The sequence below is a fragment of the Zootermopsis nevadensis genome, unplaced genomic scaffold (genome assembly GCF_977971745.1).
Source record: "Zootermopsis nevadensis isolate Lab colony 2312 unplaced genomic scaffold, Znev_1.0 Znev_ptg000004l, whole genome shotgun sequence".
Taxonomy (NCBI): Eukaryota; Metazoa; Arthropoda; class Insecta; order Blattodea; family Termopsidae; genus Zootermopsis; species Zootermopsis nevadensis.
The window spans coordinates 996,136-1,023,303 of NW_028259136.1; the positions used below are offsets into that span (position 1 = coordinate 996,136).

The following is a 27,168-nucleotide window of genomic DNA, read 5'->3' on the forward strand; positions in this document are numbered from 1 at the left end:
ATTTGTGTGACTCGCTTTATTGCGGTAGTCTGGAACCGAGCCCGCAATATCTGCGAGGTATTCCTGTATTTCTAAATGATTCGTGATTTCTTAGTTAAATCTAAGTCAGAATACAGATCCAACTATCTGATCCACGGTAGCCAAAGATGAGTGTGGCAAACTCAGATGAGTATGGTGGTTTATGCAGGAAACAGAAAGTGGCTGTGGCCTATTTTAAAGTCGAATTCCAAGTTTCACGCAGCTAGTGTGAAATAATGTATGCCACCTATCAGGAAAGCCATCATGGGCTAGTTTTTAACACGGCCCTTCTGATTGTGAATCGGATATTATACCACAAGCGTTTTGTGCTGAAACACCTGGTATTTTTTAACCATGACTCTCTGACTATATTGCCTTTTAAACAAATATTTGTCAGCGGCCGTTATTATGACTCGTCTTAGCGACTTGTGCCACTGATTCACTCATTCAACGGTCCTGCTAATGGACATTATTTTCAGCACGCTTCTTTCGAAGAAAAACATCATCACCTACACAACATCTGTCATAACATGATTTTTGAAATTCATACAAAGTTTCGTTTGCACGAGGATTGCACTTCACAGGCTGTGACAAGACGTGAAAGAAGAGTGGAGAAGCGAACTCGTTTAATATAACTTGGGTTCCACATGCGTCCTTTGTGCTATTTACATCTCACATTGGTATCGGAAGGCTACGAATAAATATTTGGGATGTCAACAAATCATAAATTAAACCGACTTGCTGTACGGTTTAAACATTCGCCCTGATGACGGAGGCAGTATGACCTCTGAAACGTTGGTTAACATCTACCATACTACACGGCGCAACAACCCAGAATACAGAAACCTTCATACTCATCGCCCTGATGACGGAGGCAGTATGACCTCTGAAACGTTGGTTAACATCTGCCATACTACACGGCGCAACAACCCAGAATACAGAAACCTTCATACTCATCGCCCTGATGACGGAGGCAGTATGACCTCTGAAACGTTGGTAAACATCGACCAGACTACACAGTGCAACAACCCAGAATACAGAAACCTTCATACTCATCGCCCTGATGACGGAGGCAGTATGACCTCTGAAACGTTGGTAAACATCGACCAGACTACACAGTGCAACAACCCAGAAGACAGAAATCTTCATACTCTGATGACGGAGGCATTATGACCTCTGAAACGTTGGTTAACATCTACCATACTACACGGCGCAACAACCCAGAAGACAGAAATCTTCATACTCATCGCCCTGATGACGGAGGCAGTATGACCTCTGAAACGTTGGTTAACATCGACCAGACTACACAGCGCAACAACCCAGAAGACAGAAATATTCATACTCATCGCCCTGATGACGGAGGCAGTATGACCTCTGAAACGTTGGTTAACATCTACCATACTACACGGCGCAACAACCCAGAAGACGGAAATGTTCATACTCACCGCCGTGATGACGGAGGCAGTATGGCCTCTGAAACGTTGGTTAACATCGACCAGACTACACAGCGCAACAACCCAGAAGACAGAAATCTTCATACTCATCGCCCTGATGACGGAGACAGTATGACCTCTGAAACGTTGGTTAACATCGACCAGACTACACAGCGCAACAACCCAGAAGACAGAAATCTTCATACTCATCGCCCTGATGACGGAGGCAGTATGACCTCTGAAACGTTGGTTAACATCTACCATACTACACGGCGCAACAACCCAGAAGACGGAAATGTTCATACTCACCGCCCTGATGACGGAGGCAGTATGGCCTCTGAAACGTTGGTAAACAACGACCGGACTACACAGCGCAACAACCCAGAAGACAGAAATCTTCATTCTCATCGCCCTGATGATGGAGGCAGTATGACCTCTGAAACGTTGGTTAACATCTACCATACTACACGGCGCAACAACCCAGAAGACGGAAATCTTCATACTCACCGCTGTGAAAACCTCTGATCTCTGATACGTTGGCAAGCATTTATTAAATATGTGGCAAAAAATCTTGTCATTTCCCGTGTCTGTGAAGCACCGATATAAAAATTATTTTCACTTTCCTTCGACTAAAAAGTGTGACAGCAAAAAGATCAGCCTTTGTGCTCCGAATGACAAACTGACGTGGATCAAGGGGAGCGCAGAGATACGCGCTTCCTGTTGGGGTAGGTTAAGAGCGCTTGTGGGGCGTCAGAACAAGTTGTAAACAATTACAGGAGAAAGAGAGGACTTTAAAATAAAGATAAGGCACAAGCAACAGGGACAAGATAAGGAAAATGAGATAACTAGAGCTGGAAATGAGGGTCTTTTCTGTTCAGCTTGCGGTAGATCATGGCGTTCACAATTCCGTGACGGAAAACTAACTTCCTGCTCTGACTTGTCTTCAAATAACACACGAACAGAACTTAAATTCGCATGGAATAGACGACTGCGTGTCTTTAAAACTTAGCGAAAATAAAAAACTTAGACTCAAGAAGCTACAGACTTCATACAAACCCTTTAACCTGCTTTTTATGAACTCTTTGGCGTCGTTTTCATCATTAGTGACGTAATAATGACACAGAACTACGGAACTAAGACAGACGTATATCAATGATTGCGCGGTACGACAATTAAGGAAACGGAAAATTGTCAAATACTATAAGGAGATACCAGGCCCCATCTGGAAGTAAAACTGTTATTAATAATGTCGAAAACGTTGAAAATATTCAAGCAATAGGAATAAATTTTTTGAGAAATATCAAGGAATACACAAAATTAAAAACAAAAGGAATGGTATAACCGCTTTATTACGAAATACAAGAAACATAGACCCTCCTAATACAATAAGAAATGTGTTGATTTAAAACGCTATTAAAACGTGGAAAAAACCACAGTGGGAAATCACTGGTGTTCACATTATCTTGCGTATGACGTCATCTAGTAAATATGCGGTGAGAGATAAAAGCATTTGTAATAAATACTGGTCTTCGTATGAATTGGATATGACGTTCTGGGCAGAATTCCGTGTCTGCCGCATGACGAAAAACTTCGTTAATAAACATACGGAGATATTTGGTTTAAACAATGCTCAGGTATCATTGCTCGTATCGTATCAATTGCAGACACAATGCTCTACCCTCAAAAGACAACATCATTCTTTTGATAACAAAATTTTAAGTGGCGATTGATCGAACTTCTGCAGTGATACGGGTCTGTAACTTATTGAGAAACGTATTTAAGACGACTACTAACATTATCCTAGCATTTGCGTCCAGATGTTCCAAAAGGTGTCTTTCCTCCAAGTTTTCGGATTAAAATTTCTTCTCAATTCCTCCTGTTATATGTCCCGTGGAGAATTTCTCCCTGACTCGTTGCGCGAAAATATTGTTATGTTGTGATATTAAGTCACAGGCCTCTACACCGTGTAATGAATTTATGATTAACAGTCAAAGACCGAACAGAAATGATGTTGCATAGTTATCAGTACAAAAAAAACTTAATTTGAAAAAGTTCAAGAAGGCTTTTTGCAACAGTAGCCTTTGTAGAGTAGCTTATAATTTCATTTTTTAAATACCTGTACGTGGGCCACCGTGACCCAACAACTGATGTTTGTAATAAAGATGTGTTCCGAAAGAGGCGCTATTCGTGTTTCCTACAGGTTGGACAACACCTGCATTACTTACAACGCTGGTGAAATTACCCGCTACCAACTGTTTGCAGACAATTAAGCTTTTTATGAGTTAAGGATCAGGAAAATCTATCTGAATAGTCTGCACGATAGTGAGCTACCGCTCTTCGTTATTGGAACCTTATTACACAATATTTAGTGGACTGCTAACGATTATGGAATAAATATGGGACTATAGACGTTTGATGATTATGTTAAGGAAGTGACATTTTATAATCTTTGTCTAAGGAGTGTAAATGGAAACGATTTGATTTGTTAGCATGCACAATGTTCAAATTTCAAGCTGATGGTGTTTGTATAAGACTTGAGGCCTTCACGGCGACTAAATGCAATAAAATCTTGTCGGACGACAAGCCGCGTGAAAATGGAATTTTTAGTTATGAGTGAAATGTTAAAATTGAAAATTGGATATGGAGAAGATAATAAATTTTAAAAAAAATTATTGGAAAGCCTAAACGGAGGAGACTGCTTGGAAGACCTGAGTGTAGATGGTGGAATATTAAAATGGATCTAAGGGAAACAGGGAGTGAGTGTTTGTCCCGTTTATTTTGCTAAAGTTTTATCCAGGTGTCACAGTCTTTAGACACAGATACGTTCTTGTTCCATAAAATGTGGGAATATATTGGCTAGCTGAACATATCTGCCTTTCAAGGACTCCACATTGCATTACATTATGCCAATTATTGGGAACAAGTTAACATGTTCCTCAGCAACTTTCTTTAACAAAATCAGTCTTTAATGAGATATTTTACACCTTGCTTTTATAAGCTTTCAGTATGAAATTTAATTTGTGTTGTGATTGAGATGCATCTCCACAAGTATTCGTGATTTTTATTTTATGCCCTTCATTTAACAAATGTCCATATTGATAATTACTACCAAATACTGTTAATGTGTTTTCTGATATCAGGCAACCGTTTTTCATCATACAGGATGACAAAGAATGTATATGGGTTGTACGAAACACATGGAAGGTCATTAATTTTTACATTCATATTAAGCATAAAAGGAATCCTGAGTAACATTCTTTAACTTTTTCCAATATCCTTAGCAAACATTTATTTAAACACTCAGGTAATGTTTTTATATTAAATTATGTGTGCCTAGTACAGTTATTCTCATACTTTTTGAGAGTTAATTTAGGAGTCATTACATTAGTATAACGAAGTTAGCTAAAATTGTAACACAAATTGTTTTATTGTCAGAAAATAATAATGCTAACATTGTAAGTTAGGTGCAAACATTTCAGAAAAATATTTAACAACTTCTGTTGGTGTCATGCTTTACCAATTTCTAAGCCAACTATGTTGTTAAGATTCAGTAATTTTGATATTAGATGTATAATTAAATAAGCAGGTATAGAAAGATCAGCATAGAGAAAGTTGAAACAAATAAAAAATAAAACAGATTGTGCATAATATTGCTAAAATCCATTTTATTTTCTGTCATGTGCCACATAGCTAATAATGGTTCACAGACTGGAGTTTAGGTGTAACTAGTCTCATACTAAATACTCAAAGCTCGAAATTCTATGAAGTAGAAAGCTCTTTTTAATGCAGGAACCTCATATTTATGTGCTGTTCTTACCCTGTCATGAGGGATAAAATTCATTTGTATTATATTCATGTTAAATGTCAATATTGAATCTGTTTTAGTATGAACAGCAACTTTGTTCCTAATACATTCCGGAAAATGTTTTATACCAATAGTTGTCATCAGCTGTGATAATGCTTTATTTTTGTGATGAACGTCTGCTTATCTTCAGCCATATGCCACCTTTTGCTGATGTGATGAAAGACTTTGGGTCCAGATCCAGAGGCTGTTTTGTCTTCTCACACACACTAAACTCATAATTTGATAGAAGAACAGAAACGCCTACTTTTGTCTGCAGCAATCCAAAACGCATCCCTGTAGTGGATCATACATAAACAATGATTAAAATGTTTGTAAATGAAGAAAATGAGAAACATGCATCTTAACCTACATAACTTAAATTCTATAAATGTGGCTTACCAATGCAATTCCTTGGTCCTTCTCCAAAGGGCAAATATGTGAAATGAGGTCTTAAAGACTTTGCTTCCTCACAGAAGCGTTCTGGATCAAACCGATCAGGTTCTGGGTAGTAACGTGGGTCATGATGTATGGCATATACTGGTATGACAACTCTGATGCCCTTTTCGAGTTCTGCAGAAGTTTCTGGTATGGTGTATGGCTGAGTCACGACACGGGTTATATTTGCTGCAGGAGGATGCTTGCGTAGAGTCTCTGGTGTAATGAACACATAAGTAAAATTAACAACTCCTCATTTACTGTAAAAAAATAAATAAAAAGAGCTTAGAATGTTATTTACCAGTGAAATGAATACTTAACCTCAAAACATGGGACTTACAGAGGGACACGATCACTGCTTTCCTAATTATATACATGTAATCATTAATATATTATGGGTTTTTTTTGTGCTTCATAAAATATACAAGAGACAGCAAATTATCTTACCATCTATCACTTTACTGAGGTATCTCATGCTGTGAACAGCATCATATGTGATCCCTCCAAACTTCTGAAGTGTGACATCTACCTCTTCCCTGAGTTTGGTTTGAATATCTGGGTTCACAGCTAGCTCATACAAACAGAAGCTCAGTGTGGTGCATGATGTTTCAAACCCAGCCAAGAAAAATATGAATGCTTGAGATGCCAGTCTGCTGTCAGTAAAAACTGGAACACAATAGTTCAGAGTGATCAACTTTTGTGTGATCACAATAGTATATGTTTTCCAAACCCGACTTCCCAGCAATTTAATGCCGAGAAAATGTTATTAATCAGGTCAGAGGTGGGCCTTGAAACAAACACTAAGTTTCAAAAATACTGATTTAATGAGGTTATGGGTTTACCACTGCAACAAGAAAGCTTGCCACTAGATCCCATCCTGATGGATTTAAATCCAACCTACAGCATAATAAGTTATTTCTTTTGAGGATTCATTGGACTTCAATCATATTGACATACCAGTGTTCTAAATAGTCACTTAACTGCAATTTTATGTACACAGCAGACTCTTCTCCAACATGGATTTATACAACACAGATTTGATTATATGTGAACAACTAAAATGCAGAAAATTCAGTTAAACACTATTTATCAAACTTGCTGTAGTAGCATACAAAAATACCACTTGTTTCAAAAGCTAAGGGAGGTTTAGCTTTTGCATGTGGTTTTTTTTATTCAACGTAACAGTGTAAATTTTCAGCTCAACTGTCATCCCAAAATTTCTTCCTCCTGCATCTTTCACCCCCACCAAGCTGCACATGTAACCAGGATTCTTAGTCTGACTTATGCTGGTACTGTGTTAAGTTGTACATATTGATTTCTTATATTTTATTGTTTATATTGTCCTTGGACAGCATCCCATAATGGAGAGAAGTTTTAAATTTGAAGGAGGACTTAATGAATTTGTGGTAGCATTTAGAGAAATATTGAAATATTTTTATAAGAAACGTAAAATTGCAAATAATCACTGATTTCATAAAACCAGATTCACCCATTCCTGCTCATGTTGCTCCCAAACCACCAACATCTGGATATGATGGAGATAAATTTCTTTGCACTTAAAATTTATTAGTAGAATCAGCCTAATAGTGAAAATATAATTTGTTTCTGCAGTTAGTGTAATCTTATGATGGACAGAACATATGTATAATTTAAGTCTGTTGACTGTAACGCCTGTAAACTTCAGAATTCACAGGGTCTGTGACAAGTGTTAAAATTTCTGCATTTGTGTGAGGTTCATTTCTTCACCACTTCATTTTTAATTGCTCTAGGTCTGATGTAATCTCTTATTCAGTGGTACTGCAGATGGAAGCAGTGTGTTACTTTGAAAGCTTGGTACCCGCGTATGGCTGCATGGCATTACAACCTAGAAGCCAGCAATCTTCAGACCCACCACTGTGAAAACCTCAAATCCTACAACCTAGAAGACTGCCATAGACAGTGATAAAAGTGTAATAACCTATATTTTCTGCCACATTCTCCCCATTTTTTGTTGGCAAGGATATGCCATTTGTAGAAAATTCCTTTTTGAGGTTTCCCTTGTCAAGTATTTCATCATCTCGAACCTGTTCTTGGTTCTTCAGTTGAATAAGTTGCTGCATGAAGTCATTACGTACTATGTTGTGCTGCTCCCGGTACTTTATTGTCTCCCTGACAGCTGATATGAAGAACTGAGTGACTTCCCAAGGTAGAACTCTGATACCAAGTATAGGCACCAGTAAACTAAGCAGCCGCCTTACGACATTATTTAAAGAAGGCTCTACAACTTTACGTCCCATGCTTCTAAATTCAGAGTCTGGGTCCTTCAATGAATTACATTTTAGACCAAAGACACAGCTGCCGATAATATCCGTCGTAAATTTTGCCATGACTTCCTTTACTTCTAAGTCTTCATTTCTTGAAGCATGTACTTCTAGAAAGGTTGTGAGTTCCTCTGCGCATTCATTCATCAAGCTGAACATCATTTTCATTTTTCCAGAAGTGAATGTTGGCGTAAGTTTTGCACGAAGTCTGCGCCACTGGTTGCCTCTCATATTCAAGAGGTGGGCACTTAGGGGCTCCTTCTTTTCGTTGAATGAAACTCGGCGGTCCTGAAACAGAAAGTATCTTTATTTATTATGGGATTAGTGACAATTCTTTACAAAGTTGTAATTATTCATAATGTTATATTTTAGCTTTGCTGATAATTGAAAATGTTGATATATTTTTCATTTTAAAGTTTCAGATATTTTGATGCTGGAAACAACTTCTATTATACAATCATTAAGTCTGGATGACAAAGTGGATGCAGGAATATTGAAACTATTAATATATCTGATTGCGATAATCAAATGTAAATAGTTATGTTTTCTAAGTTTAGTTTATTAGATTTTCCTAAATTATGGGGTGGGGAAGACAAAGTGGTTGAAGTCAGGAGGATTCTGACAATGGTGTGTCATAATCTGTAAAAGTGGTATTTTGGACTTTGTCCAACATATATATTTCAATAAAATTACAACATTTTGGTGTCTATCATGTATTCTTTTCTTCTTCTTCCTCAGTGCTACCGCCCGAGGTGGGCTTTGGCCTCCCTTTCTGTACTCAAGGAATTCTAAGAATATTTTGTTGGTCTTGGCAAACATGCTTAGAAGTGATGTTTGTTCAGTTTATTATTTTGGGGCAGAGGCAGGCAGTGCTATGAATTATAATGTATATTATAGCTGACAGAGGTCCTTTTAAATAAAAACCAACATGGAAAGAGTTAGGAATATAATATTAAATTTAGTATTACCTGAAAGTATGGGAAATCCTTTACCATTACAAGTTTGATAATGTCTGGGTCTCGGACCACAAGGATTGGCGATCGGAACTGAAACACTCCACAGAATCGTTCGCCATCAAATTTGTCATAGAATATCTTAAACTGCTCAGCAAATGAAGTCTTGAAGAACATCCGTCTTGTGTTGCCAAACCCAGGTGTTGGTTTGAGGTAAGGTATGCCTTTCTCCTTCCAGTAGTTGAAGGTAGATGTGGAATACCAGTAGATGAAATAAGTGAGAAGCGTGGCAATAGACAGCCAGCTGAAGAATACTGACTCAAATATCATACCAAGCATGGTTCGTTTCCTGTAAATGGAAACACGAGTTCAAGGTTTGAGCTGAATGTTGTCTGTACGGTACAAAAGATGTCAGTGACAAAGTAGGATTATGGAAACAAAATTTCCACTCTAAAGACCTGCTCAGTTTTGCACTCTTGCTGTTTTTAAACAACAGTTTGGCTTGTGTGTGATTGGTTTGAAAGCAATATAAACGACGAGGCGTTAGTCGCTTTTCACCGCGGAGGCCCTCGTTCGATCCCAGGTCATTCCACATGGGATTTGTGGTAGTGGCAGTGGGACAAATTTTCACCTTCTGTATAATTCCATTACTGATCCGCATTTACTCGTGTATTATGGGAGATGCTGCCCATTTTCAGAGAGGACATAATCTCAACCCATTGCAACAGAAACTGCATTCTTATTATTTGCGATACGACTTCTTACATGTGTCTCGCAGTAATAAGCGAGATCCCTAAGAAATAATGAATTTATGCTTTTATAGTCATTTTTTATCCAGGTAACCGTATGTTATGGTATTCCTGGTGAAAATATGAAGTAACAGCAAACATGTATCTTCATTATGAATGTCGCAAAGGTAAAGACGGCCTCTCTCCGTACTTCTTGTACCAGCCGCCAAAAGTCAGATAACAAGGACTTGCGTGTCCGTCCGCCCTCGGCCCTCGAACACTGCCGAACTTCTGACAAATCTTCCATAAAAAAAGGAAGCGATCGGTTTGTGGCCAAATGCTTGCAGAGTGAAGTTTGGACCACACATCATTTTCTGGTTTGTTGATTGTGCGTCAGCAGCAGAAATCTGACCACAAATTGCAGATAAACAATTGCAGTAGAGACTGTTTGGTCGCCTGCCTGTTGATTCATATCCATCGCATAATGAATGCCATTGTCAAGGGTTCTTCAGCTCGCTTGTGGTTGAAGTGAAACGAGCTGCTGGTCCTTGAAACTTCTTGTTACTGTCCGCGTTTCCTAGGCAACGTGCAGGCAGGTTCAGACTGCGCTGGCTGGGCGGATAGGACCAGGGGTTCATGGGACAATGATGGCCAATTTTTAAAAAGGGCACTCCTTTCTGATATGGACGTGTGGTTCTACACCGGTATTTTTAATTTGTATTACAATCTCGCACACTTTTGAACATTTCACATGAAATAGGATCGGTAACACGACAAAGTAGCGAGATGTGGGACACAAGTTTGTTTGGAAAATGTGTGAAAACTTCCGGATGCAGGAGTTGGATTGATTCTTTGGATGTTTATCGACACTTTATCAACTGTTCAGTTTGTGTACCGTCGATGGTTAGGACTGTGTAAAATGTTTATTTTTGGAATGGGTCTAAAAAGAGACGATGGTGGCCAAGTTTCAGGTGATGTTATAGCATTTTCTTAAAGGAACAAAGGAAAATCACGGAAACTTTGATCACGACAGCCAATCTATGGACCGAGAATCGAACCCATGAGATTCAGAATAGGACTGCTGATCACTCGACTGCGACACGAGTAGAGAGGTGCGATGTTCCCTCCAGTTCGCAATCAGTGCTGTTTTGTCAGTGAAATACTTGAGTCTTTCCGCCGCTAGTCTGCTGAAATGCAATCTGACCGTTGCATACTTGCCATTCCACCCTTCGAGTTAAAATGAACCGACAACAACTCTTACACCTCGATGTGGGGCTTGCTACGTTCCGCGCAGGGGCAGGGACGTTGCGTTACTTAGAAATCTGTCATCGTTTGTTGTGGCGTGTGGTGGCTGATGAGCATTTCTATGCCTTCATGTGTTTGCAAGCCCGTTCAAGGTTCTCACAAACAGGTTTCCTTATTCATTATTCATATATAGTTGCAATGCATGCTTTACGGGTGACGTCATGCTATATGGCGGGAGGAAGTGCACATGTGTGTTACGAGTAATGGTCGTTCATTACTTGGCGCCGAGAACTTCGTTTACCGAACAGGCTGTTCGAGAAGCAGCCGGTATGAACTTCGGGTGTAACAGTGGTATCCTTCAGTTATTGTTGGCGGATATGCAGTTATATTTTTTCAATAAAATATGGAAGGTTTCATCCAAATCCCCCTCTGATTCACTGCAAATAGCTACATTCCTTCAAAATTCAACGACGTATAGTAGCTATCTGAAGTTAACACAGTCGCCGGACAACTCACTAATTAAACACATGTCTGATACTTGTTAACATTTTGCCCCTTAAGTACAGTAGAAACACTTTATGAGAGATAATCGATCGAGCATTACTTCTTATGTTCTGATTAGGTGATTACGAATTATGAAGAATATTCGAATATTGTAGCTTGTAACAGTGGCAGGAGAACGATGTTTGGAACGATTCTGAGCCATCTTTCATCCTTAGAATTAAGGATTCGCCTTAATTAAATTTTCTTACATTCTTCTCCAAGTGGACGTTTCTGATGAGGCCTCTGAACAAAATTCTGTATGCATACCTCGTTTGTCCCAAACTTGTCACCTCCCCACTCCGTAGTAGACCCCTAGATTTCACTGTCCTAACAATAGGTGATATTGAGTTTCCTGGTTATTTACGTTTTTTATTGTACTATGTATGTGTTGTTATATAAACTTTGTTCATATTCTTCGTGCTTCGTAATTGTTTTTATTTATAATAATGCTTGGCAGTTTTTTTAGATAATTTAGAAGATAAACATTTAGCACCGAGTAATGAATGGTGGATTGGGCAGACAAGAAAAATAAAATTAAAATATTTATTCAGAAAAGCGCGATATGTAATAAATATAAAACAATATGAAACATTTCGTGGCAACAACTTAACAATAGAGCAGCAGTAAAGGCGAGTGAAATTCAAAATCCTGCTGAACATTATCTCATATATTCTCCCGCATGTGTAAAAGAATTTGAATGGCACATCCGTTTAAAAAAAACTATTTTAAACTGTTTCAGAACACCTTTAAAATAAGTTGTAAGTTTTCTGACAGCCAGTCATCTGAAGATGGGAAGGGATGCAACTGCCAAAACGTCGTGTATATTAAGATGGTTGTCTTCTGGTTTGTAGCGTCGTGTAGTCCGGTAGAAGTTTACCAAAGTTTCAGAGGTACCTGCTGGCTACATCATCATCATCATCTAATGTTGGAGACAGTAAATACCTTTTAAATGATGTAAAATTTCCGCCATACTGCACGGCGTTCAACCCAAAAGACTGCCAGCCATGCTCGCCGACGCGAAAATCATAAATCTTACCTATATTGCGTATATTACATTTCAGAAAATGTCTTTACAATTACCATCTAAGATCTGAGGTGAAGAAGTCGATTGTTTGTTTTCTGGGCTGTGATACCACTTACCCTTGTAGGTGGTTACCAGCATTTTTCCGAAACGTTGGTAACCACCTACAAGACTACACAGCGTCACAACCAACTTGATCATAATCAACAAATTTAACGTCATCCAAAATGCTTATTGAAAAACACAATATTACTTTATCGTGATAGTATGGATGTCATACCTGTTTGTGGATCTACTGGTTGTATTTATCCCTTACGACTTCGCGTGTAGCATGTGCATGTGTGAATCACTTGATAATGAATAAGTGGTGAGAGTCTGAGATGCACCGAAGTTATGAAACGGAATTTATTGCCAGTTTGATGAGATGTCATTCGATGTGTCCACATTCGATCGCAGATTCACGAAACTAGCGCATCTTCGCTCTTGACGCTCCTTAATTGAGACTGAATGTTTAACGCTGAACGCACACAATATATAGGCTTGTGTACCGCTCTCCGTCGAGAAAGCAAAGTCATCACGGCATTGGGCAACTTGCGCGCGATAGACAATCACTCGAACCCAGCGGTTGTAGTACGGCTGGCTTATCTCTGTCAGGAGCCTTATCTCTACAATTTGGCCACATTATCGGACTATACGCATTACAGCGGGGAGGAGTTTCCAACACTGTCCTCTTGTCTCTAAAACACTACCAGTGCTGGGAATAGGTGTGTTTCACTACGGGCTTTTCAACTATGTGAGATTTATGGTTCTCACGGCGGCGACGTTGAAGATGGCTGGCTTCTGGGTTGTTGTGCCTTGTAGTCTGATAAAAATTAATCGACTTTTCAGGTACGGAGGCATAAAACACTTCTGAAACGTTGGTAAATTACCAATACGCAATAACCCGGAAGCCAACTATCCTCGTATTTAATTTTGTCCATGAATATTGTTAGTAGACGTAATCTAGATAGATCTTAAAACAAGTTGGTCTACTTCGTTGCACAAAGTGTCTAAAATAACTCATGATTGGGAGGTCGTGTCTGTCCGTCCACCCACTTGTTTCTTTTACAAATTACTGATTGAATTTCTATTAAATCTGATACTGGAACACGGAATGTCTCGGCCGAGTCAATCATTCGAACTTTGCCAGATTTTGGATAGGTTTATTAGCTGTTTTAGTATTATGATGTTGTAGTGTACGTATTCTAATGACAAATAAACACAACACTTAGTTTTCTCTGCAGCTGCTTCTAGACCAGTCTCCGTGCTAACAGCTAAGACAAGCACTTCATAGAATAAATAAATAAGTAAACCAAGCAATGAGTCACTTAGAACATCGCAACATCAAAACAAGAGACGACCAATGGAAGGCCAAGGATACAGAACCTCAGCTTGGTGTGCCATAGTTTGAAAATATTAGAGGTGGGGAGAGGGGGTTATAAGCTAGATACTTGAATAATATTCAGATTACAGTGCAGAATTTGGTACACAGGTTTTCCTTGAGGATGTAATATTTTAAGTAGCGAATGCTTTTGCAAAACACTACATAAGATACGAGGCTGTAACAGCGAAGTAGCATTTGCGCTATTAGAATTCAGGGAATCGATACCTTTCAGCCATCCTTTACCAACGATCACTCATGTGCGTGTTTGTTCAAACACAGTTTATTTCTTCACGTAAAATATCATAAGATAAAATTGACAGACTCCTTAGAATTTTGCTGTAAAACGCCTTTATTCTTCATCTTCCTTCGAGTGAAGGACCAAGTTTCATTCCACTGTAAAATCAAGAAAACCTTTTGTTCTGATATTTATGGTTTTAGAAAAGAAACATACAATATTTGTATCTTGAGATAGCTGTCTTCTGGGTTGTAGCGCTGTGTGGTCAGGTAGAAGCGGAAGAACTACAAGACGCTACAACCCAGAAGACAGCCGTATTTGTACTCACCGCCGTGAACAACTCAAATCCCACTTAATACTTTCATCTGGTTGGTAGGTTGCAAATTCTGCCCCTCTCTCGATCACGTACTCGTAAACTTTTCGCGGGCCTTCCTTATTTAGTGTTAGGAATTGCCGAACAAAATCGTCCGGTCTAATAAGTTATCGTCGAGTAAACAAGAGTTGTTATAATTGCAATAAGAATAAGCATACCACTCGTGAGAATTATTGTGAAGGTCGCACAGGTGGGGAACTGCACTTCCACGCTACCACCAAATGTAATCCATACTAAGGCACATTGAACATTTAGACCATGCGCGCACGAGCGGTTTGGGCCGCAGCGGTTTTTCTGCCGCATTGATGGAACGCGCTGTTCCACTAGGTAGCGAGCGCACTTGCGGTAGTTTTACCGCTGCGGTTTTTCTGCCGCAACGTGCTTCATTTTCGATGTGGTGCGGTGGCCGCACAGCGGCTGGCGGTGGCAATAGAACACGAAGAACCCTACCTGTGTGCGCGCACGAGCGGTGAAACAGCCGCACGGCGACCATTGTTTGCCCGATTTTCGTGTAACTGAATATGCGAAATGGCTGGCACTGTACAGTTCGGCCATATCGGAGTACAGTGATAAAACTAAAGAGACAACTGTATTAAGTTTGGGACCGTATCGTTGCTTTGTGTTGTCAGGTTTGGATCGTTTCAGCTTTTCTTATTAAAGGAATAGTATGTTATGTTCACGTATCTGTCAATGTCATTAATGGTCACGACTATATCAACCCTAGGTTTCGCAGAATGAAGTCATTTAAAAATTCCAAGGTCATTTTAAGAAGTTTTCTCAATTATTTCTACTGAAACTTATGTATCGTAGTGAAGATACGTATCTTTTGGGTCGCAGACAAGTAAAGGTAATGTAACAGTCACAGCAATATATGTACCGGGGTATTCCGAATAGAGGGCTTAAAATTTTCGATGTTATTATAAGGTCATTTTTTCAAACGCATATTTCTGTCGATCAGTAGGAATCTGAGTCATAATACTCATGTCTGTTTGAGGTCACAGACAGGTCAGTGTCATGTCAACGTCACGACAATATCAGTCCGTGGGTGTAGCGAATAGAATTCTTTGAAAATTTCAAGGTCGTTCGGCATTCATTTTTTCAAACGCTTTCTTCTGCCGATATATAGGAACCTGAAAGACAATACTCATGTCAGTTTGAGGTCACAAACAGGTCATCGTCATATCACAATCTCCACAATATCAGTCCTTGGGTTTTCCTAATTGAGGCCTTTTAAATTTTCAAGTTCAATGGAAAGTCTTTTTTTCAAACGCATATAATCTGGCAATCTGCTGGTATGTGAGTGACCATATTAATGCCCGTTTGAGGTCACGCACATGTCAGCGTTATGTCATACTTAGGACAATATTAGTCGTGGGTTTTCCGAGTAGAGGCTTTTAAATTTCTCAAGGTCATTCGAAGGTAATTTTTTCAAACGTTTATTTCTTCCGATCAGCAGAAATCTGAGTGTCAATACCCACGTAAGTTTGAGGTCACATAGAGGTCAGTGTCAGATCAAGGTCACGATGATATCAGTCCGAGGGTTTACGGAATAGAGGACTTTCAAATTCTCAAGGTCATTCGGCAGTCAGTTTTCCAAACACATATTACTGCATATCTGTAGAAAACTGAATTACCATATTCATGTCGGTTTGAGGTCATGGATAGGTCAACGTCACCTCAAGATCATTCCGAGCTTTTGAGGAATATATTCCTTTAAATTCTCCAAGCTTACTTCAAGAACATTTTTTCTCACGCTTGTGTCTATCTAACTGTATTAATCTGTTTGTCCATGCTCATGTTAGTTTGAAGCCTCTTGGATTGCAGTTCTCTTTCTGAAACTTAATGTGTGTTTATGTAAGAAGGATCTTGGCCGAGATGTAATGAGTTCTTTCTGTACATTAAAGAGCTGGTGTATGTAGGCCCTATATTTGCCTTTCAGGCTGTCTTGAGCAAGCTCTAACAGTGTCATGGTCATTCTTTGTATGCGCGTATTACTGTTGCTTCAGTTTTGTATTTGTGATGGCGTTTACAAAGCTTAGTGCATATTTCTTACCTGCATACAGTTTACTTTTAACCACTTTATGCATCCTACACGTAACGACGACGCAAAATATCAAGAAAGTGAAAGCTCAGAAGATTAATTACGTGTTATCAGAAGGAATTTGTCGTAGTTTTAGTACGCGTTTTGATAATATTCCATATCTGCTATAAAACACTTGAGTACAGTTCACCTTGATGTGTATATAGCCAACGTGTAATGGTGTGTGTGTGATTGCGTGCGTACGTTTGCCTAGGCCTGCGTGTAAAGATTTTGCACTCTAAAAATTCCGTTCGGTAGAATCCAGAACATAGCAACAGTAATAATTTCTGTAGTGTGAATACCACTAGTGTAATGAGTGACTGCCCACAATTAATTTACAGCGGTATACCTTATGCTACATTAAAAATTTTAAGGTATCGACAGTTTTGTGTAAACTGAAAACTGGCATGTAATAAAAAGCGAAGACTGCTTTTAATGTTGGTCGTATTGATGTTAACTAATGACACATCGAAGCTAAGCAAGTAATATTTGGTACAGACGTATTCACATTTGATGATTTCAGTTGTGATGCCATTTTTTCAACGTCTTTGAGAAACATCTGTTCATTCTTCGGGATGGAAGGACATAGAGGAATACGACTTATTACATCACACACCAGAAGATTACAATTTACATTTGCACCACAGTGAAAACTTCACAGGTTACGTCCACATTTGTTATGTGAAATAGGTTTAGACTCTTTACAAACCACGATAAGCTTCTTAATTTTTTCTCTACACAAAATATTGTTAGGATGATAGAATCAAGTAGATGAGTTGCGGGACATTTAGAACCCATGGAGAAGATGAAAAATGTGTATAAAATGTTAAAAGACCTGAAGTGAAGAGTCTATAAGCATTTGACAATAAATGGGCCCACCGCGTCATTAAATACAGATTGATGAGTACCCAATACTGTCACATAATCTGGCCGTATACCTTAGCCATATCTTACCGTACAAGAAGCGAGATGGTGTGGACAATGTCGGGAAGATAGCGCCTTTGTACATGAACACGCGTTCTGTCCGTGAATACACCATGTTTGCACCTGATCAGTTTTTGCAAAACTGGCGTGGGCAGCGGCCTAGCAACAAGGGTGACCTTGACTTGGTGTCACGGTGGAGATTAGAAGAGTCTATGGCATTGGGGCGCACCTGCTTCTGATTATATTATTGACCTCAGTACGTGACTGTGACATGGTACGCCCTGTAACAGCATTCAGACTCATTTGCAGCGCCATTTTCTCTCGCCGAAGTTGTCCCTATTTCCGGACGTTTATTTACTACTGGCACTGCGAATGTCGCCACGCATCGTCAGCATTTGAAAATATTCTCGAACTCAGATCGGTTAGAATTTCTTTCAGGGAACTTCAATTTGCAAATTATACATTTCGGAAGGTAAATATCGAATGTCGCCTTGAGAAGTTAGCATTTCTCTTGTTATTCTGGAGGTTCCCGGATTTGATTCTCGTCGCCCAGTAAATGACGTCAAAATAGGCCACCACTGCTTATTTGTAGACATTTTTCAGTTCATCAGTCAGTCATTTTCGTGTTCTGCGTTATATAACTTATGCAGATGAGAAATTGCCATCAATGAAAGCAAAGAAAGGACGTAAATATTCAGTTATTTTTGGAATGAGATTTCAGGTTCTCACGGTAGCAAGTATGAAGATGGCTATCTTCCAGTTTGTTGTGCTGTGTAGTCTTTTAGACGTTCACCGACGTTCAGAGGTGCTTGCTGTCTCTGGTGCTTGCCCAGATGATGGAGGCAGCAAGCTCCTCTGAAACGTCGGTAGACTTTTAACAGACTGCACGGCACAACGACCCAGAAGACGGCCATCTTTCTATGGGAATATTCCAAACACGTCGAGACTGAATGTTTGATACACTTTTCCGCCCGTTATTACGTTTTCATGATTGGTAATGTCTCATATTTTCGTGAAACCGTAGCCTGATGCACGTGTTGGTTGTGTCTTCTGAACCACGCTCTCTCGATCATCAAGAGCAGGAGACTGTACGCAATGCTTGCAGCATACAGTGACAGGATGAGCTGCACGTGGCGTAGTGTGACTGTGGTGCTGGGCACCGATTCTTCTTCCGAAACCGCGGGCGTGTTAGAGGTCCATTTCGTGCGTAAGTAGTGCAGAATTCCGCTCGTGTGCAGGCGGTGGATGCTGCAACACGTGCGATAATCTTCCTTAATCAACCCTATTGTTTTGTTTGTTTCACTTTTGGATATGTGTAGGCATACTCCACAATCAAAACATTCTGAACACATACACCATATTCTTTGAAGACGGCTGTCATCTGGGATGTTTCGTCATGTCATCTTGGGGATTTTGACAGACGCTTCAGAGGTGATTCCTGCCTCTGATGACCACCCTGATGATGGAGGCAGTAAGCACCTCTGAAATATCGGTAAACTTCTACCACACTACACGGCGCAACAACCCTGAAGACAGCCATCTTTATGCTTGAAAATCTTAAATTCACTCTAGTCATCTGAGCACAGCTGAATGCAAGAAATAACGTTGCTGGGACACGTACTAGGAGTTAATTAAGCTGGTATATGGGAACCGAGCCCTCAGCTCCAGAGACACAGGCACGGCGAAGTACTGGCCACGAATTTGTTTCATCTGACAGGATAACGACGCATTCGCTGTCACGACGCCCATGTTGGAAGGCGTCTCCAGTACCGCGACGCGCCATTTGCACAACGCCGCCTCCAGGCCCCGGTTGTCAACCACATTTCCGCACGGTTTTCTGCTAACCACGTCTCGCCATCTTGGTGCAACTTCTTCATTTGACTCTTTCTCCTACAAGAGACCTTATGATAATTACAGAATTATCAGCAAACAGGTTATCGTCTGACATTCGGACGGTATCTAGTTCAAGTGTCAGTCATGACACCGGCTGACTGATAGACCTCGTTACGTGGTTTCACTCAGTTTCTTCAGATGAATACCGGAAAATATGAGAAATTGCTATTAAAATGAATCTTAAAGACATAGAATGTGAACTGGATTCAAACAGCTCGATATGGTCCAATGGCGAGCTTTCGTAACACGATAATGAAGTTTTAAGTTACACATAAGGCAGGGAATTTCTTCACTAGCTAAGCGATTATCTACTTATGAACGATTGTACTCCGTTGTTTTGTTAGATGTGAATTCTTGTTTAAGTGGAGAATTTTAAAAGACATACTTTGCAACACAGTCAGGAAGTTGAGTGTGGCTTCATCAACCGGTTGAAAGGTTTCTAAGGACTTATGCCCTCCTACCTGATTTCACATGCCACATGTGAGTGATTAAAACTTCTATTTAATATTCCGAATGTCTAGATAGATTTTCGGTCTATATGCTGTCTATCTTGACTGAGGTTTTTCAAACTTCTCGTCTTTCGCTGCAGGCAAATGCTGACTATGGTAACTTCCTTCACCACCCATTACAATTTGTCATTAAGTCATCCTCTCATTCGACACAATATAACCTGTCGAGTTAAAAACAAGTCGTTAAACCAAGTTGACAGCGAATCTGCCATATCATACCTTTAGTCTCATGTAAGCGTAGCTGAGGTTCCTGACACAGAGCGCATGAGTGCCCTTCCTGGCTACATCCTCCAGGTTGATGAAGGGCAGAGTTGGATTGGTGACGGCAAGACTTGCCATCAGGACCGCAGAGTAAGAGTTGTAGAGCAACAGGCTGAACAACAGCGTGGTCACCATCAGCAGGCGACCGGAGGCTGAGCTGGGCTTCAGCTGAAACCCTGCAACACACGCCCATGTTCGTTTCTGACGTCTCGGGGCCCATCACGTCAGTGTGGTCACTTTCGGTATTCAGCCACTGTGGTAATGGACGGTGCTTTCTGCTGTTTTATTTATACAGGCCCCAGGTGGCGCACGTGACTGTGATTTTGACTACTGCTCTCTTCAAGCAGTTATGCCGTGTCGTAACCGTAAGCAATATCTGCAGAGTTGGCTTACAAACATCGTTGTTTACTCTACACAACACTGCAACTAACGTTTTTCGTCGTATTTTAAGTATGTGGTATGAAACATATGTCTGTGTTCTGACAGTTCACAGGTACTTTTGAATCATTCTACAAATATGCTACCTGCACTGTCATTAAACTATACAGAGATTCTTTTGCTAATGCAGGCTTCTCTAGTTTATGGCTTTAATTAACCTTTTTGTAACAGTTGTTAGTAATTTGCATGCACATTAGGATTATGGCGATATTAGATGATTTATGATTGTTGCCTACGTAATGTGTTTATGTAATCATGAACGTAAATGGTTTCGAATGCTGCACTCATATCGCTAACCGATGTGAGTGTCAGAAATATTAATAACGCGGAGAACTCTGTTTTACTGGCACAGCTGCGTCAACACAGAGAGACAGACAACATTTGGAACGTATTTTTAGAAAATTCTTTAAAATTTTGTAAAATTTAAGTTCTTACCTTCTGATCCAATGCTTCCGAGCACTGACAGGACGCAGATGCCAAAGTGATCCTGTTCCTTAAGGACTCCATGAAGCGGGTCCGTACTTAAGGACGAGTTTTCTTCGAAAGCACCGAACTTGTACGTGACTCTGATAGTCACAATCAGAAGCGTCACTGTGGCTACTGTAGCCATCCATAGGTTAGGACTCCACACGGTGAAGTGAGACTCTGGAGACGCCTGGCTTTCGGGCTTCCTCACGTACAATTCGTACCTCCAGGAGAGAAATACAACTTACAGCTGATGGGTTTTATAAGGTGTGAGAAAACTGATGTCAGTCTTACAGGATGTTGCGCCTTGCAGACTGAGAGAAGTTTACCGAATTTTTGGAGGTGCTTACTGCCTGCCTCTGTAATGTACAGGGTAGCTCAGTCAGTGTAGTGACTGACTACAGGCTGACGATTGGGGTTCGATTCCCGACAGAACCAGATAATTTTCTTCTAACCTTTGCGTCCTCTGGGGATCACCCTGCCTCGTGTACAATGGGTAATGGGGTCTTTTCCCCGGGGGCAAAGCGCGGTCGAGGCGTGACGCGACGACTCACCCTATCTGGTTCAAAGGTTGAGAATAAGTAGGAGCTATACCCACACTCCCCTGTTCGCCTATATGACGCGTAGTGGGATGGCTTTACTTCTTCTTCTTTTTTGCCTCCGTTATCAGGGCGATGAGTTGTTTAGAAATGCAGTTCTTCAAGCACGATGACAGATTTGATGAAACGCCTACGGTATGTAGACTTAGTGGCTACGTTAAAATAATGCGAGGTCATGGACTCAAACCACGATAATGTTATTTCTAACTATCGTTTTAATTGCTGAAATTAGACTAAAGAGAATTTCCAGTTCTGTTGTAAATGTCTGTGATTTACGTGTATGAAGCCGAAGTTCGTCTGCGTAATATTTAATAATTCAATTAGTACCACAAAGAAAACATCGCGTGTCCATTATAAAGTTAACTAGGTTAAGTATTGATAGGCTTAGTTTACAGGTGTTTACAAGAATACATTTACAGATATTAAATTTGAAGCTGCGATATATTCAAGAAGAATTTGTTTACTAATAGTGCGAGAACCTCCACTTCAATGTCAAGGACGTCTGCGGTTGTGTTACCGACTCATTTTACATATCAGTAAATATTTAAGGTGGTTTTTGTAATGCTTCTGTAGCACTTCATTTGGTTACATCAGATCTTTATTTAAAAACTGAGGTTACAGAATACAGAGTTTTTTGCTGCCTGAGAGATTACGTACGTGATCGAAACAGACTTGCAGCCGAAGAGACATGGACTGTATGAGAACTGTATTTACAAAATGATTATTTTATGTGACAAAATCTTGGTCCACCTGTATGTATGAAGGTGTTTTCGGAACAATTATAAACACAGAAGCAATTAATCTGTTGTAGTGTGTACGGTGTTGGATTGTAAGAATATTTTACATTAAAGAAAGAATGAAGACACTACAGACAGAGAAAGAGAAATAAAGCAAGAAATATGCAGACATGTCCAGAGGTTCGGAGTTATATTCGAACCCGCAAAGACCTCTAATGTATTCATGACCCCCAGTATAGTAGGCCTCTTGTCCATGGAATGTGACTCTATGTATAAACACAAGCTTGGATACGCCGTTAAAAATGTCCGGACATTCTGTAAGTTACTTAAGGCGTACGAATATGACGTCACAAGCATTAAAACTAAATATTAGGCAACACCAACACACAACCAACAGTGAAATTGACATTCTACATTACCAGCTAGAGGCTACGGGTCTAGTGAAGTCAAATTCGCCCATATTGTTTCCAGTAATTACTGCCGGCGCAAGCAACACATCAGCAGCTCCCGATCTCAATAGGGCTTGACCTTCCAAGAACCCGGCCCTTCTTATTGCTGTCCTGCAAGAGAGAGGCAACGTTCAGACGTGGAAGGAGAATAGAGCAGCGACCAAACATGTAGTTTGTGTGGGTTAAGATTTCTTATATCCTAGTGAGTGATAGAAAGTTGAAACAAAAGTGTTTGCTGATTAGGAACGAGACGTCAAAATGGGCAGTGTAGCCTAGAAAATTTAGTACCGTTTAAAGCGCCTCACTAAAAAAAACGTTTCTAAAATCAAAAATAACTTATACCCTGCGAAGGTTTGTAGCTTTAGCAAAGAACATTGAGGTTTGTGGTAATATGAGTTCAAACCTTTCTTGAAATAATTGTAATGATATGAACATAAAGTTCTTTTCTGATAAAACATAGTTAAAATACAAATATTTAATGAAGAGATTGAAATGTTTGTCGGCAGAATAGTTGATTTGAAGATGTGTAAAAACACTGCAGCCTGTTTGTTGGTATCTCACCTCCGCAGATAACCCGAAATAAAGTCCTTGGTATATTATTAGCTTAAAAGGGTAGGAGATAAAGTTTTTGCGCGTAGGCGTAGGTGGCAACTTAGGTCTAGCAAAGCATTTTTAAGTGAAAGTCCAAAAATCTATAGCCTGTAATTTTCTATAAATACTCACCTGAATTGCAACACTCGCTCGAGGATTAACCACAGCTCCCCGATGTACCCCGACAGTTTCGTTTCGTTGTTGCTTGTGCGAATCACCACATAGGGTACGTACTGAGAACAGCATGGATACAAGTAAGGTTGCCGTGAAAATCAGAAACATTCTACTAATTCGATCTAAGACAGATCTTGTGGCAGATACATTGTGAGGCTAGAATGCGGATGGAACTTCTAAGGAAAGCGTCAAATGGCAGACTTTGGAATTAGCAGAGTTGAACCTTCGAGTTGTGTGTCTGCTACTTTACTTTGTGTAAAAGGCATTAAATAATCTGTCTAATAAACTAATATTATTTAACCACATAAGATATGGAAGTGCCGCCATGTTTATAATATTTATGGTACTGAGTTAGATGGTGCTGACGAGGAGTGGCATACAAAGTTTTATGAGCATTTGTCAGATGGTTAAAGAATTACTCAGGGACAGATATGCACACCCACGGAAATGGTGATAACCAAAAGCATGTCTTTCTTATCAGATATAAGAATAAGGTACAAATATTACAAGTGCATCAGGCCCACTTACGTTATCTGTAGCGACAATGATTGTCCGATTTGTCATGCGACCGTAGAATTCATCATGTCTCTTCAGAAATCCCAATGGCAGATTAAATGTCACTTGACGCATGTCTTTGTTTATTTTTACTAACTTCACTTGCCAATCATTTTCTGTAGTAATCTCATTAGCTAAACCGTCTTCATGGAAGTAAAATACTTTAGCCCTGTTACTAGACTCAGCGAAACATACAAATAACACTAGTTCAACAACCTGAAAAGAAAATAATATTGTTTTAAGAAAATAGCTGTATTCTAGGATGTTGCGCCCTGGTAGATATTTCCCGACGTTTCAGAGTAACATACTTCCTCCATCATCAGGCGATGATGATGGATATGTACCAGACTATAAGGCGCAACATTGAAGAAGGCTAGTCGCCGTGAGAACCTAAAATCGCACATGTTGTGAGGTTTTTCGTATCCTTCAAAAGAAAATTATAGGTCAAGAATAATTCATTTGTAGGATAAATATCAGAGATACATAGATGTTTCTTTTACACACGAAACGTCTAACCTTTCGCTCCTAAAATCTGACGACTGTATTCAGTTATTAGAAACAAGGCCGTTAGCAATCTTATGCGTATTAAATATGAACCTACTTAAAATTAAATTATTTGGTTATTCCGTCAAATCACAATGTATTTAAAATAAGATAATTAAAATAATTAAAATATCATTCTGTGTTCCATATCGAATAATCGATTTACAATTGGAACAGTTACAACATGTTTCGGTTTTATTAAACCATCATCAGGTGTAAAATTAAATTTAAAACTCAATTACAATTTTTTACAATTTTTCGTAGTGTAGTTTTTTGGAGGTCGTGTCCAGATATTTTTATATAATGGATCAACTTTATTGTTTGAAGTGATGCTTTGATGTTTACATCGGTCTGTGAAGTAAATGATTCAAAGAAACATTAATGAATATGGATAAATATAGAAAACAATTAAATAAATAAATAAATAATATTATAAGGAAAGTAAAATAAACATACCAGAGATTAAATAGTAGACAACACAGTTGTGTTTAATATAACATTATGATTTGAGATTTATATTGGTGTAATACGTACATTGAGTCTGATTATTTCACCACAAAATGGAAAGTTTCTTATGCTCTAATGGCTTAATATTAATCTTTTTCATTTTTCGCAGAGGAGGCATAAAAAGACTGGGAAACGCTGGTGAGGAGCGTTTCACCCACAGACTTGCTTAGTCGCATGGTAGGAACAGCATTGCTCATTTTAAGAGCGTAGTGCCAAGTTAATAGTGACGTGGATGAAGGCACGAAAGCAAAAGGGACCAGTGCTCTCTTGAAGATGATATCCGACGTGTACACGGATGCTTCAGTTATTAAAAAACAAATATCGTTTTTGGTTTGGATTATGAAATGAACCATGTAAATATTTTTGTACTTGTTTGAGCCCCAGTAAACACATGAGCTCGTCTGGTCACTTGATGTTTGAAGAATATTCTTTTAAATACGTACTTACAGCGAACAATACTTGGAAGTTACACATCTCAGTAAACACCGGCTGACACCTAGAAACAAACATAACTTGTACTTTCCAACCAGTGAATTGGTTATTTACAGCAAAACGTACTTCTTAGTCCGGATGTTTCGTTTATAAGGTGCTCTTACGCTCAAATAATCTATATCAAAACATTAACAACCCACATCCTGCTTCTTCTTACTGTCATACGGGAACTCACATAAAAATTACGCCATTGTGATTCAATTCGATTATGAGGTTTTATCTGACACACACCTGCAGCTAGGCAAGTCATTAGGCAATCCACATGCACGGTAGCCTTTGTGTTTGACAAGACAAATATTGAGTCTTTGCTTTGTATTCGAATTGCCTGCCTTCAGTTCTGTTCCACGTCATTGTGTTACCTTCTCATAGCTATTGGCGTTCTTATATTATTCCATTCTCACATTATTCGTAACAAAACAATCACAATAATCAGCTGTTTTCCATAGATATTGCTGAAAATGTGTTTCATTATGTATTCTTGTAGATGTTTACCATCTACAATCGACATTTTTACCACCGCCGGAGACATTTTGACTGGTTCATAGTTTTATGAATACGCTAGATTAATTACCGTCATTACCAAAGCCCTCTACTGTATTCTGTTCCGAGCCAGTACACATCAGTTAACATTTTCACAACCTTCATTTTTAGATATATTTTAATATTGTAGGCATGCCCATTTACTATTACACCTAGCGGTCTCTTATGACAAGGCTTTACACATAAAAATTTAGGCCTATATGCATTTCGTATTGCTCGTAAATATTGAAACATATAAAGCTAATTTCAGCTGTTGTTAATTTCATTATTGCACATTCCCTCTCCCTCGTTCAGGACGCTACACCTGGATTTCCCGCAGATATTGCAAACAAAATTCAGTCAGATGGTTTACCTGCATAGAGAGCCAGCCCGTGATCGACTTTCCAAATTAAGGGAATTAGTATGATTAGAATAATTCACGGTAAATAAGAATCCACATAAATATAATGCCCTGTGATCATCGATGCGATTTCAGATTTTGTAGACGCTACATCACGAAGCTGATTACAGGAACATACATGGTATGATTGTTTTCATTACTGAATACGCTGATTCTCGGCCGTCATATGATTTAGTTGAACTGGAGTCGTGGAAATAAATGTAGGCCATTTTTTTTACAGTGCTTTTAATTCGGATAATTGTCGATTATCCTATACATTTTAAAAGTAGTTTAGAGGTTCAGAGGAACTTGGCAGCTCGTTCTGTTCGCAGAGTATTGTCAAAATGGCTGCATTAAAACGGTTGAGAATGGAGGGGTATTGAATTTGCTGTCGACTGAAGTAACCAGCTGTTCTGAAAGAATTAGCCAGCAAGCTTTGGGTAAACGGTCTCGTTACCTTGAATAATTCGAAGTGTGATTC

At 39.4% G+C, this 27,168-nt stretch overlaps 3 protein-coding genes and 1 long non-coding RNA gene across 4 annotated transcripts in view; 2 read left to right on the forward strand and 2 right to left on the reverse strand.

Moving 5' to 3' along the window:
* The window catches only part of RpL35A (ribosomal protein L35A), a 105,082-nt gene that overhangs the window by 68,694 nt on the left and 9,220 nt on the right, over positions 1-27,168 (forward strand). The window lies entirely within an intron of this gene.
* LOC110837540 (putative cytochrome P450 6a14) lies at positions 4,860-13,026 on the reverse strand. The gene is made up of 6 exons (XM_022079769.2): positions 12,801-13,026; positions 8,999-9,332; positions 7,688-8,318; positions 6,178-6,396; positions 5,695-5,946; positions 4,860-5,589 (listed from the first exon to the last, which is right to left on the reverse strand). The coding sequence occupies exons 2-6, from the start codon at positions 9,320-9,322 to the stop codon at positions 5,414-5,416; spliced, it is 1,602 nt and encodes a 533-aa protein (XP_021935461.1). The 5' UTR covers positions 9,323-9,332; positions 12,801-13,026; the 3' UTR covers positions 4,860-5,413.
* Positions 12,800-24,420, reverse strand: LOC110837534 (glutamate receptor ionotropic, kainate 2). Its single transcript, XM_022079756.2, has 7 exons — positions 24,200-24,420; positions 23,630-23,730; positions 22,877-23,017; positions 21,092-21,345; positions 20,177-20,394; positions 19,177-19,445; positions 12,800-18,803 (listed from the first exon to the last, which is right to left on the reverse strand). Exons 1-7 carry the CDS (start codon positions 24,299-24,301, stop codon positions 18,533-18,535), a joined length of 1,356 nt encoding a protein of 451 aa, XP_021935448.2. The 5' UTR covers positions 24,302-24,420; the 3' UTR covers positions 12,800-18,532.
* On the forward strand, positions 22,855-25,689 carry LOC147874810 (uncharacterized). The gene is made up of 2 exons (XR_015533635.1): positions 22,855-23,083; positions 25,386-25,689. It is a non-coding gene; the product is annotated as an uncharacterized LOC147874810 (long non-coding RNA).

What these genes read in the sequence shown, in the direction of transcription:
- LOC110837540 (XM_022079769.2), bottom strand. Translation starts at nt 9,322, where the DNA reads ATGCTTGGTATGATATTTGAGTCAGTATTCTTCAGCTGGCTGTCTATT. An exon ending in AGGATTTCCCATACTTTCAG is followed by an intron (nt 8,319 to 8,998) that starts GTAATACTAAAT and finishes TTTCTGTTTCAG; the next exon opens with GACCGCCGAGTTTCATTCAA. An exon ending in GAATGTGGCAGAAAATATAG is followed by an intron (nt 6,397 to 7,687) that starts GTTATTACACTT and finishes ATTGTGTTCCAG; the next exon opens with TTTTTACTGACAGCAGACTG.
- LOC110837534 (XM_022079756.2), bottom strand. Translation starts at nt 24,301, where the DNA reads ATGCGTCAAGTGACATTTAATCTGCCATTGGGATTTCTGAAGAGACAT. An exon ending in GAGCGAGTGTTGCAATTCAG is followed by an intron (nt 23,018 to 23,629) that starts GTGAGTATTTAT and finishes TCTCTCTTGCAG; the next exon opens with GACAGCAATAAGAAGGGCCG. An exon ending in ACGCTTACATGAGACTAAAG is followed by an intron (nt 19,446 to 20,176) that starts GTATGATATGGC and finishes GGTCTCTTGTAG; the next exon opens with GAGAAAGAGTCAAATGAAGA.